Source organism: Thermobia domestica, chromosome 9 (genome assembly GCF_964235325.1).
Source record: "Thermobia domestica chromosome 9, izTheDome1.hap1.1, whole genome shotgun sequence".
Lineage (NCBI taxonomy): Eukaryota > Metazoa > Arthropoda > Insecta > Zygentoma > Lepismatidae > Thermobia > Thermobia domestica.
In genome coordinates this window covers 61459062-61476842 of record NC_137462.1, presented here as the reverse complement: position 1 = coordinate 61476842, position 17781 = coordinate 61459062, and the positions used below count along the sequence as shown (strand labels likewise).

The 17781-nt window shown below is 33.0% G+C and overlaps 1 protein-coding gene across 1 annotated transcript in view; it reads left to right on the top strand.

Moving 5' to 3' along the window:
- The window catches only part of LOC145660835 (uncharacterized), an 84436-nt gene extending 67023 nt beyond the window's left edge, over positions 1 to 17413 (top strand). Inside the window, exons 7-13 of the mRNA XM_081726256.1 lie at positions 3406 to 3549; positions 6799 to 6900; positions 7820 to 7965; positions 8600 to 8678; positions 12060 to 12173; positions 15136 to 15237; positions 17277 to 17413. Coding sequence (XP_081582382.1) covers positions 3406 to 3549; positions 6799 to 6900; positions 7820 to 7965; positions 8600 to 8678; positions 12060 to 12173; positions 15136 to 15237; positions 17277 to 17413 — 824 coding nt within the window. The remainder of the gene's footprint in view (positions 1 to 3405; positions 3550 to 6798; positions 6901 to 7819; positions 7966 to 8599; positions 8679 to 12059; positions 12174 to 15135; positions 15238 to 17276) is intronic.
- The last annotated feature ends 368 nt before the right edge of the window (positions 17414 to 17781 follow it).

The window sequence follows — 17781 nt, the reverse complement described above, 5'->3', positions numbered from 1 at the left end:
ATTTAAATATTTACTCTCTCTGTCAAACTGTTTGCCAAGAAGACAGTAAAATGTGTGTCCTGTCGTCGGGAGACAATAAATTTGAATAACTACTTGACGGATTACCATCAATTTTGACCAGGGTGTACAGGATCAAAAGTTAGGAATTGGTTGCGTTGTTGGAAGTGTTATTCAAACAATTGAAAGTGGATAAATTAACCATTTCTATTGTCAATGTTGATCACTATAGACTAAAACCTGTAACGGATAGTGCAAAAACAAATTTCTGCAATCATTTAAGATTTATTTCATCTCTATTCTTCACTCTCTACTTAAACCGAAAGAGATATAAATTCGCAATAGGATTCAATATTGATCTACATAAAGCAAAAACGAAAAGAGATAGCAAGAAGCGTGTATTTAGTCTATTTAGCGTACCATCTTCTCTCTTAACCATCCAGTGAAACACAAGGTGGCAGAAATAAACAATTTTAGGTTTTTAAGTTTGATCGTTATTGAGTAAAACCGGTAATAAATATCAAGAAAAGCTTTCCTGGAATCAATTAAGGATCACAAAGATATATTCTGTCTCCAATGTAATTTCATTACCAAAAACCGAGAGTGGTAGAATAATACTACCACTTCGGGGACGCGGTGGCTCAGTATTGCCGGTGGGTGTGGCCGAGCGGTCTGAGGGGTTAGGCTAATGATCGGGAGGTGAAGTCCATTGGGGGTTCGAGTCGCTCTGTAGTAGCAAAGGTAGAATTTTAACTGTCCTTGATGTTTCTGTGTTCGTGTCCCTGTCGTGTCTAGAAGTCCTGAAAAGTGGTTGAAGTAGAAAATAAGTCAGGAAGTTTTTTTAAAAAAAGTGGTAGAGCGTTCACCTCCGGTGCTTGGGGTCCCTGGTTCGATCCCAGCTCGCGCAGTGTGGACTTTGTGGTGGACAAACACCGTGCTCTTCCGTTTTCTCGGGGTTCTCCCGTTTCCTCCCACTTTCTTCATTCCACCATTTCACTCATCTCTCATTACCACAGTCTATTTTAGCCTAACCGGCATACCGTGGGACGTAAAACTTAAAGATTTCATTTCATTTTTTTATACTATCATTTCTGGTTGCAATGTAAATTGCGAAAATATCATGTCATAAACGCCACGCTTATTCACGTGAAGAATACCTGGTACTTCTACTTGTTTATCTTAAGATCGCTAAATATTATATATTCTCCCAGAAAATCAAAATCGTGCTCCTACACCTCAAAAATTTAAAACAAAATGAGAACTGATACTTAAAATAAAAATTTAAAGTACACATTTCACTGTGAATTTACATTTTTACATATTTCCCACATTTTTATTACGAGTATATATTTATATATATTTTAAGGGTTTGATATTACATTAAAACCTGTCCTCTAGATATTTCAAATTTCTTTGAGCGTAGCTATAAATAATGTTAACATATGCTTTGCTTTAGGAATCATGTATACAAGTGAAAGTTTATAGGTATAAAACGACACTCCGAAAATATTGGCAGCTTTATTGTTCTATATAAGTATTTTTCTACATCAGTAAAATATATAACTTTTTTTCTAATCAGATTAGGAATATTTCGACTTGTTTCACGTTGTTTTACATTCTTCCTTACCCAGAGCCAAACATTCGTCATCTTTCGTACTTTTCTTCCCTAACTATTACCTCCGCACATTTACGCTAAATGTACACTCATGTCCAAAATTATTATCGCATGTCTATAAATATGTTGTTGTAGGAATATAATTTGATAACAAATTCGCCCGGTATTTCTTATAATGTTAGTATGTGTATAATCGGCAAAGACATGTATGTGTCAAATTTCATGTCAAAAGAGCGGTAAATAAGAACAATAAAACGAAAATAAAACTTTCTTTTTTATTTAGCAACATCTTCTTTTACTTATTCTAATTTTCGTACTTGTAATTCTTTTCGTATGAAATTTACCACAAATATACATTTCTCGATTATACACATAGTATAACTACTAAAAGTACCCTGCAAAATCATGATCAAATTATAATCTTACAAAAAGACAGTTATAGATATACAACAATTAGTTTGGACGTGACTTTGCAATAACCCAAATATGTTGTACGATCAGCCACAAAATTCTTTCCGTTTGACGAAATTAGTTTCGCAAATAACTTCAGGAGGGAAGAATATTTTAAGCACAGTTTTCAGTAAATTAAAAAGAATGTGATTTTCTATACATTCCAGCAGTGGCGTATTTAGGGGGGTGGCTTCCGGGCTTAATCCCCCCCCCCGAAATCTTACTTAGTATAGTAAAGTAAATGAAATATCTTGCAGAATTTTCACATTTCCAGGCAAAGCCCCCCCCCGAAAGTTAGCAAAGCCCCTCCCGAAACAAAATCGTAAATACGCCACTGCATTCCAGCTATATCACGTTACACATTCCAATCCTTCCACCTTTATTCCGCAAAAGAATTTTACGAAACGAAAAGAAGTCGCTGACTGTACGTAAAATACATAAGATGCCAACTTCAAAATAAGAAAAGAGCTTCTACTTAAACTGCTGCATGTTAAAATGTAGTTCTTAGTTTTACATACTCTTACGTAGATCTTAGCTTTACAGAAATACGAGTATATTTAATGACAATAATAGTTCAATAGTTTAATTTTTAAAAAGGCGACTTGTACTTTTTTGATATGTGAGTTAGAATTAATTTTACATAGTAATAATTATGTATAGCTGTGTAGTGAAGGTTTCTTATAAATTCACTTTTCTCAACTTTTCACATTCTTCTGTAATCTATACATCTCCTCAGAATGTCCATTCCCTTAAATTAGTATTCTTAAGCAAACTCTATTGGATTTTATGAACTATTTCTACTCCCTGGCGCACTTCCTTTGAAATAATAGGTTGCAACAAATTAGTGGATACTTCTGTACCGAATGTAGTTTTGGTGTTACTTCTACGTAGTAGATCTTATCTTACCCTTGGAATGAAGAAGTTCATTTACGGATTTGAAGTATTTCTTCAAACCAGGGAGAACGCGGGGTACGGCATTGTACCACTTCGAAAAATATGTATGGCGTCCTTCCATTTCCTAAAAATTACTATGAGCAAAGATAGGCACGGGGAACATCGTGACGTCATGCGCCCCCTACCTTTTCAGTTCTACTTTTACCCCTGCTTCATACATGATATTGACAATGAAGATGAGCAACACCATACTTAGGGACACGTTTATGTTTGTTTATTTTTAATATAATTTAATTATCCATTAATATTGATCTTTTGTAAAAAGCCAGTTTTCCAATGAAATATCATGTTAGACAAAATGATTTATATATATATATATATATATATATATATATATATATATATATATATATATATATATATATATATATCTTTTATTTCAATTCCAGTTATGAAACAACAGCCGTGCAAAGATACGTACTGTGCTGACGAAAGCCATGCTTGTGTGATGGAGATAATACATAGATGTCCGAAAATGAAGATGGGTTTAGAATTGACCTATGGTTGTGTTGATATTACAGTTAAACAAAAAGGTAAATCAATTTATTTTAGTACATTGTGGTCCATAAATCAGTTAAATTATAAAAGTAGAAATTAATTGCTGATTCGATTAACATATTGACTGTTATTATAAAAAAAAAATCCTAAACAAAAACCCTAAAAATCTATGACGCTTTATTATAAAAATAGTTAAAAGCAAGAGAAAAAGGGACTTTATTTCTCAAATATTACTTTTATTCTTATCCAACTGCAGGGTTTTCTTCATAGGAACACCCATCAGAAGTACATAAATATTACAGCATGGTGCATTAAAATACCTTGGCATTACGTGCACTCCAAGATAAATTTACATGTCAGTTAAATTTGATACCCGGTGCAGTAGCTTAACTCTTTTTCAAATCAGTATTATTTCGGAGACGCCCAAACTTAGAAAAAAGAGAATTTTCTAACTAAAGTTGCATTATATGATAGCATATAAAGTATAACTTATTTCACAAATTAGAAACAATATATATACTGTACATGGTGTCCCAGGAGGAAGGGACAATATTTTGGGGAATGGTATTATGAGTGATTCTAAGCAAAAAATTTCCTATGAACATAAGTTCTGATCTCAACAGTTTGAGAGCTAGAGTTGTGAACCATTTTTTTAACTTTTATTGCATATTGCTCACCCTGTGGTTAATCTACAGAGGTGCCACATAACGGATTTGAAAGGCGATAGAATGACCTTACCAACGATATGCAATATGTTTCAGCGGTACCTTTGGAAGAGAAGTTATTGGGGGATATTTGGAATCAGGGTTGCCATTCAGTTTCTTTAAATAACCTTAACTTTCTCAAATTTTCTTCAATAGCTTCCCTTCCAAAGACATCACTGCCACCGTTGTAAAGATCGTTCCTTTACCTTTCAAATTTGCTATGTCTTGCCTCTGTAAAATAGTTACACGGTGAACAATACGCAACAAAGTCAAAAGTAGTTCACAACCTGTAGCTCTCAAACCGTTGGTGATTAGGACCTCTATGTTCATATGAACTTTTTTGTTTAGAATCACTCATTCTACCACTTCCCAAAATATTGCCCCTTCCTCCTGGGACACCAATACATGTATATACATATATGTGTATACATATATACATACACACCGATATATATATATATATATATATATATATATATATATATATATATATATATATATATATATGTGTGTGTGTGTGTGTGTGTGTGTGTGTGTGTTTATATAACAAACACATCTCCAAAACATTTTCCTTAAGTAAGTACGCAAGAACTTTCAAAATCTTTCAACTCTATGGTAGGGTATTGAATAACTTATTTGACAAATTAATCGGAAATTAGACCGATAAACACACCAGTCCTCTGCGTCCAAATATTCTCTTTATATATCACACTTTTTCTCATTAGAAGAAGCACTACCTCGTTCGTGTCTAAATGTTAAATCAAACATGAATTATATCAAACTCATATGGTAGTAGTGTCTTAATCACGCCATACTTGGAGTTAATATGAGAATAATTTATAAAAATTTCTTTGGTCTTTGAGGTTTGTTAGTTACCTTAGACCACTTACTCCTTTAAGACGTTCCACGTTTAGTCTTCATATAAATAGTTTCCACTGCTTTTAGACTGACCGTATAGTTTTACGCCATTTTTAACATACATGTTGCTTTCGGTTTTTTCTTAGCTTGACTAAAATCCATTAAATTTACCACAATAATTAAATTAACTATAGCTTTGCATCACTTCAATTCTGTCTATATTTCTAAACATTTTCCCTCACCATTAAGAAACCAGCGAACGGATATTGAGTGAGACTATGACTACAGAAAAATAAACCTACTAATGCACTAGGCGATTACAACACAACAAGGTTTCACTCAGATATAGTAAAATTTCAAATTCTACACATTCATTCAAAAAGTACTAAAGATAACTTGTTTGCTATCTATCACTTTATATCTAATAATTTCAAATTCTATAATGTTTATCGTACACAGGAAATGGGTTCCAAAACATTGAGATCTAAGTGCATATGTATCAACAGAACATTTCGAGCACAATACTATGTGGATATGTGTTGTAATAAATCGCGGATAATAAATGTCGGAAAAATTAACATCACTGTAATTAAAAAACTACAAAATAGTTGTTTTTCTTTAATTAGAGAAATTGTAAAATGAAATGTTAGTGAAGGATATGTAAGTTGGCCAATTTCCAATTCCAGAAACTGTGTATGGTGGTTCTTATCAGCGTAAAGGAAGCAACGCATATACAATTCAAGAGTGTATATTTCGTCAGTTGCCAATAGCTGTATAGGGTATTCCTACAGGGTGCAATTCTCAGATATGTTTTCAATAGAGTTTTCAGCTATACCCTGATTTCAAGAAGGGAGCAAAGTAGACAGGAGGTAAACCTTGACAACAATGGACATTCAATGTTTCGGAGAGAAGACAGAAGTGTTAGAAACCGGCAGCTCCATGTTTCTTTGTGTTCGGAATAACGTGTGATGATATGTATTTCGTCACGGTATATTTCACACTTTCTTCACTTATAAGCGTGAAAGAAAACATCGCACCATGCGTTTTCCCGAGTACGAGAGACCGTGCTGCTGACGATCCTTAACACTTCCAACATCGCGCCAAAGGATTCCGTGTTCACTGCTATCAAGGCTTATCGTTTGCCTACTTTGGACCAATCATAGAATCAGAACATATCTCAAAATTCGGTTGATGGCATGTCTGGGAATTTCTCTCTGCAGGGAATAATCCGTACACCCATTGAACATTAATGAAATATATATTTTTGGATTGCGTATGCGTGACTTCCTTTATGCTGATAAGAAGCACCATCCACAGTGTCTCGAATTCGAAATAGGACCTCTTGAAATTTTGCCTTTTTGCGATTTTGGACAGCCCTAGCTCTGAAACTATGCACTTTTCGCCATAAGTCCATGCGAACTTTTTCTCTTATTTTGATGTGAGGAATCACCTCGCAAAGTTTGTCGGTATATTACATTAACACCCTGTATATTTATACAATTATTTGCAAAATGTTTATTTTAATATGGTGAAACGACAGCATAGGATTTTAACATTTGAAAAGTATAGAAAAGACGACATATATTCATCTGAACTATTTAAAAAAATACTTAAAAATTCAAAATAAAGAAACATGATAAAGAAAACATCTGTATATAAAACTATTTAACCTTTATTGAAATTATATATCCTAAAGTTAATTTTACATTATGTTTAATTCAGCTGAGCCACCGTTCCCTTGTAAATGGGGTTGCAAACCTGGATACACTTGTCGTACAGAGAAACCATGGGAAGAAGGTTCCGGAAAATGTGTAGCTCATGATTGTAAGTAACAATGTAGTATTAAGTATTTGTATTGCATATATCGAGTATTATAATTATTGGTCAGTAAAAAACACTCATAAATGTAATTATTAATTTGTATGAAGGGTATTGTGTGTTATACTACCTCAAGTTCAGATACCACCTTACAGGCCCGTATTCACGGGGGGTAAGGGGGGCCAGGCCCCCCTAAACTTTGGCTGGCCCCCATAAAATTTCATGGTAGGCTTGCAAATGAACTATAATATGGTGATGAAGTATAATATGATTGGGTCGGGCCGCCCCTAACTTCTACCGCCCCCCCCCTAAATTTTTGAGCTGGCTACGGGCCTGCCACCTTATGAGAACAATAAGACAAAGAACTCTTGGAAGGTAATTCAATATTGTAAACTAAGGAAGATACACCAACTTTTGCTAAAATAATAACTATTACAACACTGCAAAAGAGTGTGTAAGAGAATAAATTATGTGTATTATATAGAAATTTTCAGCTGAATGGTAATAAATTAAACGAAAGCTTTAGTTTTAAGCTTCATGATATTTCCATGAATACCAAATGATAACCACGTAAAGTTAGTTGTGAAAAGGAGTTAATGTAATAAAACATGAGAGTGGATATGAGAATACTTTGATTAATCCCATGTACACAATGCCAGTATTAACTAAGTTGAATGTCACGGAGTCAGTATATGCTAATGTGAGTTTATATTACACAACATTGTATACATGGGTTTCCTCTGTGCTCGTTCGTTCCTTACTATTAAACAAATTAAAGTTAAAAATTTTAATTAGACAAATATGCTTTGTAGATTAACAAAATTTAACAAAACATTATTCAAAGTTCTAAAATGTTCAAAATTGTATTGTTATTCGTACGTTAATACTATGGATATAACTTACTTTTCTCTTCTTTTCATGTAAGATGAAATTGGGTTTTGCAACTACAACCCGAACAGTTGCTTAAATCGTACGGAAGATCCTAAAACATTCTGCTACGTTTATAAAATCAAAGAAAATGAGTATAAACAGGAAACACTTAAAGAAGAGTGTAAAACATATAAACGATCAGTAAGTACAATTGTTATCTTTGGAAAGATCTATAGCAATTACGTAAGTGTGTATTATTATTAAATTAAGCAACAGGTTAAAATATTGTAAGTTTTCAGCTATATTATTGATATTATTGATAATATTATTGATTCAAAGTAACCGACAATGACTTTTGGCAGGTAACATCAGAAAATAATGTTTACTCTGTAACATTCACCAATGAAAATAACTTATGTCAAACTACCATATCCTTATTCTTGTACGAGTAATTAGGAAAATGTGCTAATAGCATTTCTATTTATTTATTCTAACCTTTATAATAATTCCAAACAATTATAGGATAATGTTTAAATTATTCATCTTATATAATTGTTTTGCAGTTAGTATCATTTATAGCCTCTTCACAAACAGTGTCTTCTCATCAAAAGGAGTATCTGAACTATGTGATTTGGAGATATGATTCAAAGCACGATGCTACTTGATATTCAGAAAATCCTGAAAGGTGTAAATAAGTTTTAACAGCATAATATTAATTAGTGTTAGCAAACATAATTTCTCATTTCTAATATTAAATAAATCTATATGTAATCGATTACTGTTTCAGTCAATACTTTCGTATTAATATTTGATACACTTCTTTGAATGATTATAGTATGAAGATCGATTTTTGGAAAAATTCCCACCATACCCACGTGAAGAGACATTTCCAGATGAACGGAGAGCTCAACAATGTAAGTTTGCTCTGCAGTTTTACAAATTCTCCAATTCAGTTTCAATTTTGTTTATGTTATTGATTTGTTTTAAAGATTGAAGTAAACAAAAATGTTTTTAAGAATTTGAAGATTTCCGAAATTTTAACCTAGTCTTCAAAAGGAATTAAAACAAAATTGCACATATAAAACTCAAAATCAATGTTAATATCAATATATGGTCATGATTAAAACATTATGACTTTGGAGGTGTTTTATTAAAATATAAAACTATTTTAGATTCAATTTGATTATTTGAAAAATCCTAGTAATAAACAGAAAAAGTTTAAGTTACATACTGAGACAATATTAAAACTGAAATTAAATAAAATCTTCCAGTTTAGAGTTCCAGTATTATGCCTGTTAGGACAAGGTAGAAGGATGATTAAAGCAGATAAATGATAATAGAATAATTCGTGTAATATTAACGTGGGAAAAAGAACAGTACTGCCTCCAAAAAACCCATGGGCACTATGTTGTCCACCGCTAACTTACTTGACTGGGTATCGAACCAATAACTCCATGCATCAGAGGTAGACATTCTAACATTAAGTTAAGACAATATTAAAATATGTTGTTTACAAATTGATTTATCTCAGCACCATGTTCGGAATAACAAAGTCTTTGAATAATTGCATGAATATGGTTTCAGGTTGTTGGAAGATTAACTTAAAAGAAAATGTTCAATTTAACTAATTAGAACATTTAATTAAGCACGATATAAACATGGTATGAAAAATAGATTGAAATTCCAGGCAAATAGCTAGTTAATATTAATATAATTTAATTTGGAAACCATTTTCTCTCTGCATTCCTGATTTAATCTCTGCTATCCTGAGAATTGGCCTTCTGTGAATATTTCTCAATCACTTAATACTGATAAGCAGATAGGAAATCACATAGATTTCTCCCCATCACGCTCACGAACTTGGTATGACAAATGTGAATATAATAATCCTTCTTTCATCATTAATTGTCCCACACAGGGATATAGATATCGAACTAATTATGTAAAAAATAAAAATAACTTTCATAATAAAATTACATATTTTAAAGCACTTTGTTAGATTAACGTATATTAGAGAGAGTCACCATCTTTCAATATCATTGTGAACTGAATCAAACATTTGGAATCTATTCAGAAGTCAGAGTTTGACACGGCAGTGGCAAACAGTTGGAAATTGACTGACAATAATATTATTTTAATGCGCAATCCAAAAGTAAATATACTCTAGGATTAGTATCAAAATGCCAACATGACAACGCCTGAATTAAAATTGGTTAGAAAATAAACAACGCGCGTTTTGTGCATCTCTTTCATAAATGGATGTTATCAAAGTAAACGTTTCTTTCGTTTTTAAACTGCAAGATATTATGAATTCTCGCTTCGCTAAGGACTAAATATGGAATACCCTAGCAACGAATATACACTAAGTTTCATCAGTGGCATATATATGTAATTACAAAGTGTTAATAAAATATACTAAAGTACATCCACCGAGATTCGAACTCAAGACCATGTGTGCACTTCACTATGAAGGATAATAGCGGCATCCTTGTGTTAACATGTTTACGAAATACAATTATAATATATTTGAAATCAAATTGGTAAAATTGAATTACTCTTCAACGTTAGTTGTATTAATCGTTAGTAATTAGGAAATGTAGTGGGAAAACTACTAAAATTTATTACTGAAAAATAATTTATTGTGATTGTATTCACTCATATTAACTCAGAAGTTGTATCATCAATGATTCAATAGGAATAATTAAGTAATACATGATCGAGTCATCATGCTTTATATTAACTTAGTTTGAGAAAAATTGTTGTTATTACGCGGAATGTATGTTTAGGAATTAGTTACGTATAACTTCTTAGTAAAAGAGGAATGTGTTTGAAGTAAAATTTACGCCACCTGATGGATACTTCGAAATAAGTTTTATCTTTGTTATTGCTAAAAACATTGTAGTATAGTTCACTGCTCCGGTTTCTAAATGAGACAATTTTACAGCACTACAATACTTTACACTATGTGACAGCCTAGCTATAACAATTTCTGTACGAGTAAGTGTTCCAGTGTTCACTTAGACCACGTGTTCACTTTATCCTGTTGAATATGTCTGGTACATGATCGCAAAACGATTCGAACACAAAAAACTCCATATAATCTACTCCCCATGTATTAATATATGCATATCACCAATGTTTCGAAACCCATAGCTTCCGATACTCCAAGAGAGCATTTAATGTCTTTCCGCTATCCCTTCATCTGACATAACAGAATCCGGCTTCAATCATGACTAAACGAATAATAATCTACCGTAAAGTTATCGCTGGTGGTCAGTCATATTTTTGAGTATTTCTACAGGTAAAAATAACGATTGGACCAATGATATCTTTAGCTTTATGAAAATAATTGATGTGTTAGACATAAAAACGAAATTGCGTGTGCTCGTGTATGTTTAGTACTGCCATAAATTGTGACGAATATATTTCTTTTTATTTGCTTTATGTGTTTAAGAGGAGATAATTTTTTTTAAAAAAATAATTCTTTTCTAACAAGATGACTTTGCGATTATGCACATTATGTGACTTTCTTCTAGAGACAAAATTGATGTATACTTTGTCTTGATGCCGTATAACGGTTTACTTAAAGTATGTTTAATATATTGAGCTTAAATAATATTATGTTATAGACTTACAAAAAATTAGAAATTTTCAGAAGATGACTGTTAATATCAGTAAAAATTTGACTAAACGTTTTTTGGCAGAATAATTTGACACTAATTTGTTTCTAAAGTTTTGTTAGTACTTTGTTTTCTTTTTTTTTCATCTTTTTTATTGTCATGTTGAGACTTATGTAATACTTTATAGTGGTATATCTTGCTTATATTTAAGTAAGCATGAAAGTGTCATTGATTTACCTACAGACTAAATACCTTTTAATGATTTTAAAAATATTCTTTGAAGAAAAAGAAATACCTGGCAAGAAAATTGTTCAGTTGTTTCATACGTAATAAAATTGTTTGATTAGATAAGTCTAACAGTGAGTGCAAGGTTCAAATTTACGATATATGTTATAATATAATTACTATTACATACTTTTGAAGATACAAGTAATTCTTTTAACTTCATTTTATTTTTAATAAGAAGTTTTTAAAATTCTTCCTGCTGCCTGCCACCCTTGTCTTTTATGAACGATTTGTTACCTGTCACCTCCTACCTCTAGAACTGAGTACACAACAATCAAACTGTAACGTGACTGTGCGTATTGCAAACAAGTGTTCCAAACCCTGAGTTAATGTTATCTCTTCTAAGATGTATTATGTTTTCTTTGATACGTTTTGATTTACTTGTTGTAGTTCTTGCAACTGCTTGTAATGATGAATCTTGTGACGAAGGACAAGCTTGTGTACGAGAATATCACATGAGTAAGAAACAATTTACAGTGGCCTACGGATGTGTGGATCGTATAGGTAAAAATCAATTTTTGGTATTTGAACTTTACGTGTATTCCTTTTAGAGTCTAATGAAGAATGTATACATAATAATAGAAAATGTTTTCATTGATTTCTAATTAACATTTATTATTTCGTTTCTTAACCCTCTTAAATTATGATAGCACAACACCTGTGCCTTGGCGTCGACCTTCGGAATTTGCTTTATAAGTCTCTAGTAAAGCTTTTTAGAACGGGTTTTCTGCATTCATTTAAATATGGAAGCGTCATAGAACATATTTTATGGGTCCTTTTGCAGCATCGCGTGCTCTGTCTGGGGGCTGTGACGTCAAAAACATGGACGATGGGTTTAAAAAAGGGTATATTTGGGAAGTTTTTTCAAAAAATGCCTGACACATGACTATTTACCTTAGAATATGAGGCAGGCTTTCGAAATATATCACTCAAATTTCCCTATCGTGTACCAGAAGTGGGGAAAATATCGTCCAAAATTGAAAAAAGGGGATTCTTTAAGAAAAATTTCCCTTTTCAACATTTTTTTCTTCACAGGTACACGATAGCGAAATTTGAGTGATACCATTTGAAAGGCTGTCTTACGCTGAAGAAAATGAGGTATGACTTATGTTGCTAGAGTAAACAGACGTGTGTCAAAAAAAATCTCGATTTCTTTATTTTTTCATTTTTTACAGATTTTTATTCAATTACTTTAGTAAAGTATCTACAGTATTATCACTATTTATTCTAAAGTCATGATACGTACCTCGTTTTCCTTGGCATGAACCAGTCTTTCAAATGGAAGCACTCGCATGTCTCTAGCATGTACCATAGTGGAGGGGCCTAAAATCGGGGAAAAAGGGATTTTTTGACAAAAAGTTCCATTTTTCGCGAATTTTCTCCACTATGGTATATGCTAGAGACATGCGAGTGGTACCATTTGAACGACTGTCTCATGGCAAAGAAAACGAGGTACAATTCACGTTCCCACAATGAACAGTCTTGATGATGATCATGATAGTATAGAAATTCACTAAAAAGGTATTATCAAGGAAAAATATGTAAATCGGCTGTAGCATCAAAACTATTCATCTCAAGGCCACTCTTTATATCTCATTCTCTTCAGCATAAAGAAGAGATTTTAGTAGCATTCTCATTATCGTATCCTATACCAAAGGAGAGATATTCGCTATAAAAAGGGATTTTTCAAAAAGAAAATGACTTTTTCCCACTTTGTGCGGAAATTTCCCATTTGGTACATTTTAGGGAAATTTTACGGACGCAGTTGGAAATACTGCTTTACTAGAAACAAAACGGGGTATGAGCTATGATCCTACAATAAACAGCCTTGACGCAATTGATGATTGAGTGAAAGTCTACAAAATACCTCAAGAAAACCATAATTCAAAAAGGTTAAACGCCTCTACACTATTAATTCTGTTTCTGAGTTCTTTTTGTCTTTGCATCATTATATTGTATCTTTTGTTCGCATAATTTTAATCAAATTCCAAAAGCAAATTAAGTAAAGTTTAAAAATGAGTAAATAAAGTTTATGGTTGATAATGGATGTAATATATATATCTTGAATTATTTTTTTTAATATTTGTTCTATGTTATGAAACTGATTTTTTAAATTGATGATAAAGGCACAAAGTATGCACATTATAATCTTAGGAAAGTATAATTCATCTTTTACTTCTATTAGTCAGTCACTGCAATTAGATTTCCGTTGAACACTTTGGTTTTTATTGTTTTATTTTGAAATAATTTTTCATGTTTTGACAAGTGATGTTTGCATGGTTTTTGATACAATCTTACATACTTACATGATCCTGGAAGTAAAAACAATGCCAATTGCAACCAATAAAATATCGCGGCTATAAGCCATAAATCAAATGTTTCTCTCCAGTCTTGGTGTATTTGTTTTTATTAAAATAAAGATGAAAAATATATGTGTACCTATTGTATCGAACACTGATAGTATGTTTTACTATTATCTACCTCTTTGTTGTTTGAAGGATTTTTAATACAATATTTTGTATTCTCATGTTGGAAGGAATGGTGAGATGCAATGTCATGGTTTACCCTATTTAACCATAATATAATATGCATAACTTAATAATGATACTAATTTGTACCAGTTGTAGTTCTAGTATTCGTTTTACTCTCCAGAATGTAGCTTAATTTAAAGATTTAACATTATTAAGAGACAAATAAATGTCAAGCTTCATTCTTGCTCAACTCAGGTAACATTTCATCACACCTTTTGTAGTTCTACACAGTAAAATGTTCCAACTCTGGAGACAAGTAACTCACGAAAAGTAGTTGTATATATACATCATATTTGTTCCATTAATTGTCCGGTTGTTAAAAACATATGTGTATCTACGAGCTGTATACAAAACTAAGAGGAAAATAGATTGTGAATCCCTGTCACATAACAGGAAGCATGCTATAATGAACACAAAGCTTGTGAGAAAAATACCTCTGAGAATTTATATACTGGTATTGCCAAGTTCACTAAGGGCAGTTGTCACAAAATCTATCTTCTCCAGAGAAGCAGAAAACGAAATCAACACTAAAACTTCCTAGTGGACATACGCGTTTATATAACTCCAGAAACTCTAAAAGTATCAAACTTAGCGCCATGAGAGGTGGTTATACCAATAAACCAAAGTTAGCTACATAGTGCAAAAAAAATCCAAAAATGATACCAAAAAGGGACACTCACTTTGATACAATATTAAAATATAATATTTCATTTAAACTAAAACCTGTAGACGAGAGAAAAGGTATATGATAGTGGTAAATGAGTATTCGAAATGTTTACTTAACAATGTTTAAATAAGTTAGGGAATCTGGTGTCTTTTTTTCATCACCTTGGGAACTCATATCTCGTAGTACGTTAACATTAAATTGGATCTATTATGAATAGGTGTGTATAACATCTCTTCTAATGCTCAGAATTGTTGATATTTTATTCTAGCATACCGAAATTCACCAGTGCGGTTTTCAAACACTGATAACTGCGGGAACAGGAGACCCCTCCACCAAGAAGATGAACCCGATCGTTGTGTAAGCCCAAGTGGTACGTAGCTGTTCTGATATAATAATTCAATACCCTGTCATTCCAACTGTTTTCATACACACATATTTTTAGAAGATAGTAACTAGTTATGAGATTTGGTTTAATATAGTCAAGAAGGGTTCCATCTGGTCTAAGATTTCTTGAACAGTTTGAACCAAAACAAGATGGAAGATTCTATATCTCTGAACCTCAGATCGTCTGTGATTTTCGATAGTGTCACAAGTTGCCGTTTGTTATAAAGGTAAACAAGAAAGTTCTGTCGCTTTTCACCCACCTCTTCAAACATCGATATGTCTCCTAAGACGTACCTGGAGCATCAAAAAAAGTCCCCCTTAGCATCGACGACCTTCTAATAGACTAGTCGATAATCTTTTCTATTCATCCAGAAATATGTAGAATAGCTATCTACTGTAGAGTTCACATTTTTGTTGGAATTCAAGTTAAACTGTGAGCCGATTTCGTCCATGGCAATCGCCACAGTTTTGTGATGTAAAACGTTTCTGGGCATGAAGAGAAACAACGTCCATGCTAACCAATTACAGCTGTACGTTTCTATGAAACAGCTGGAGGCTATCTACATCCAGTGTACTATAGCCCCCATTATATCTAGTCTTTCTAAACTAGACCTAGACCACTTACCTAATTTACTAACCTGGAATCGGTTCTGCCGTATCAGGTTCGTTGTTCTTGTGCTTCGAAGTATCTTGCAGAGGAGACTTTCGTCCAACGGGCATTGATGTGACTTCGTGATCTGCAGAAATTAAATAAGTGGAATCTCTTTTCATTTGAGTGTAAATTCTAATAGACATTGCACTGATTGGGCTGTAATAGATCTATTCATATGTACTATTAGATCATTCATCATCTTAACTTCTTTACAATATCGTACTGGACTCACAAACCTATGCTGGAGGTCTATTATTATGCTGATCGTTTTCGTACAGCTGGGAGAAGGTTATAGATTATGAACAATAAAAGTATTCCATAATACTAGGGTCATTTTGTAAAACACTCACATATCAAATAAATTATGCACACAACTTGACATTTCGTTCTGTTCCCTAGAAGCACAACATAAGGCGAACAGACAACTGTAGATTTGGGCGTTTAATTAGCAAAATCATGCTGTGAAATGAGTAATGAAAACTTACCTGCAAAAGTTTGTAGGAGGTGCAAATTTAAAAAGGACGAACTGGAGGAAGTCTTTCACCAGCAACAACTAACGCAATGCTGCTGCGTCATGAAGCTTTTTCGAGAACATAGTTTCGCACATCTCATATCAGAGGCATAAGCCACAATAACATAACCACCTGTTTTCCTCTGTAATATATTGCAGGAAAAGAGAGTGTAGCTTCTCGACAGTGGTGCGAATCCCGCGAGAGATGATGGGGACATGTCCCCAATCTTGGAACTGGTTGAGTGTTCCCCGAATAATCCAATTTAAAACGTATTTTGGGGGAGAGAGAAATGTGATGATTGTGTTGGATTGCCACAAAAAAGGAGATGAAATTGACGTCACTCCAGAGTAAGCCTTAAATCTGCCCGCCTCTCAATTTTGAAGTCAACTCTGCTCTTCTGATCCTCCACAGCATTGTTTTTCAACTTCATGAGTATTTTGAACATCGCTCAAAAAGTAATAAAAGATTATAGGAATGGTCTTACCCGTCCCCCCTAATGTTGAAGACAGATTTGTGCCGCAGATTTTGGGCGTATGTCTGTGATTTTTATTAAAGACACACAAAGACACAAAATATTTATTTCACTCATGCACAACACTCAGTTCTAAATGATCTTGGACAATACACACACGCCTCTCTGAAGAAGTAGAAAATTTAAAAAAAGCACGCAACGTGTGCTTCGTCCGTTCTAACGCACCAATGAAAACAAGGCCTTAATTTTAGTTTGAAGTGTAGTGTGCAAGGTGTGATATTCCACATCCGCACTCTTTTAACTATTTTTCGATGATTGGAATTTGATGCCTTTCTTTTGTTTTAAAGAAATGCAAAGTTTTTATATTCATAATATTTTACTATTTGCAGATGTAAAACAACTGTGTAATAGGGGTACTGATTCAAACAACTGCTTTGCTGATGACAATACTGCATGTGCTGTGTATAAATATTTGAACAAGGATGGAGGTTGGTCATTCAGAGAAATCTGTATAAAAAAGAGTTAAAATATGCAAGTAAGTATCGATATTGTTCAATTATTCCAATTACAATAGTTTTTAAAACGTGAGATAAATATGGTATTGCCTCCGAACAATCCGAACACCCCACAACTTGAATAATTTGTAATACGAAAAAAAATGTAATTTTTAAGGAATGCGAATGCTGGTTTGAAATCCAAACGTTCAAGGTGTTATTCTCGTCAGCTTATGGGTACGTTTCCCATACACTTAGGTCACTCTTATACTTTGTTGTCCAGTTTGTGGTCGCAAACTGTAGTGAAAGCATATCGTATGATTTTCGCTGCTAGTTTTATGATTTTGAGGTCCGTGGCCAGCCCAATTAATTAGGGGAAAGATTAATATTGAGTAAGCAA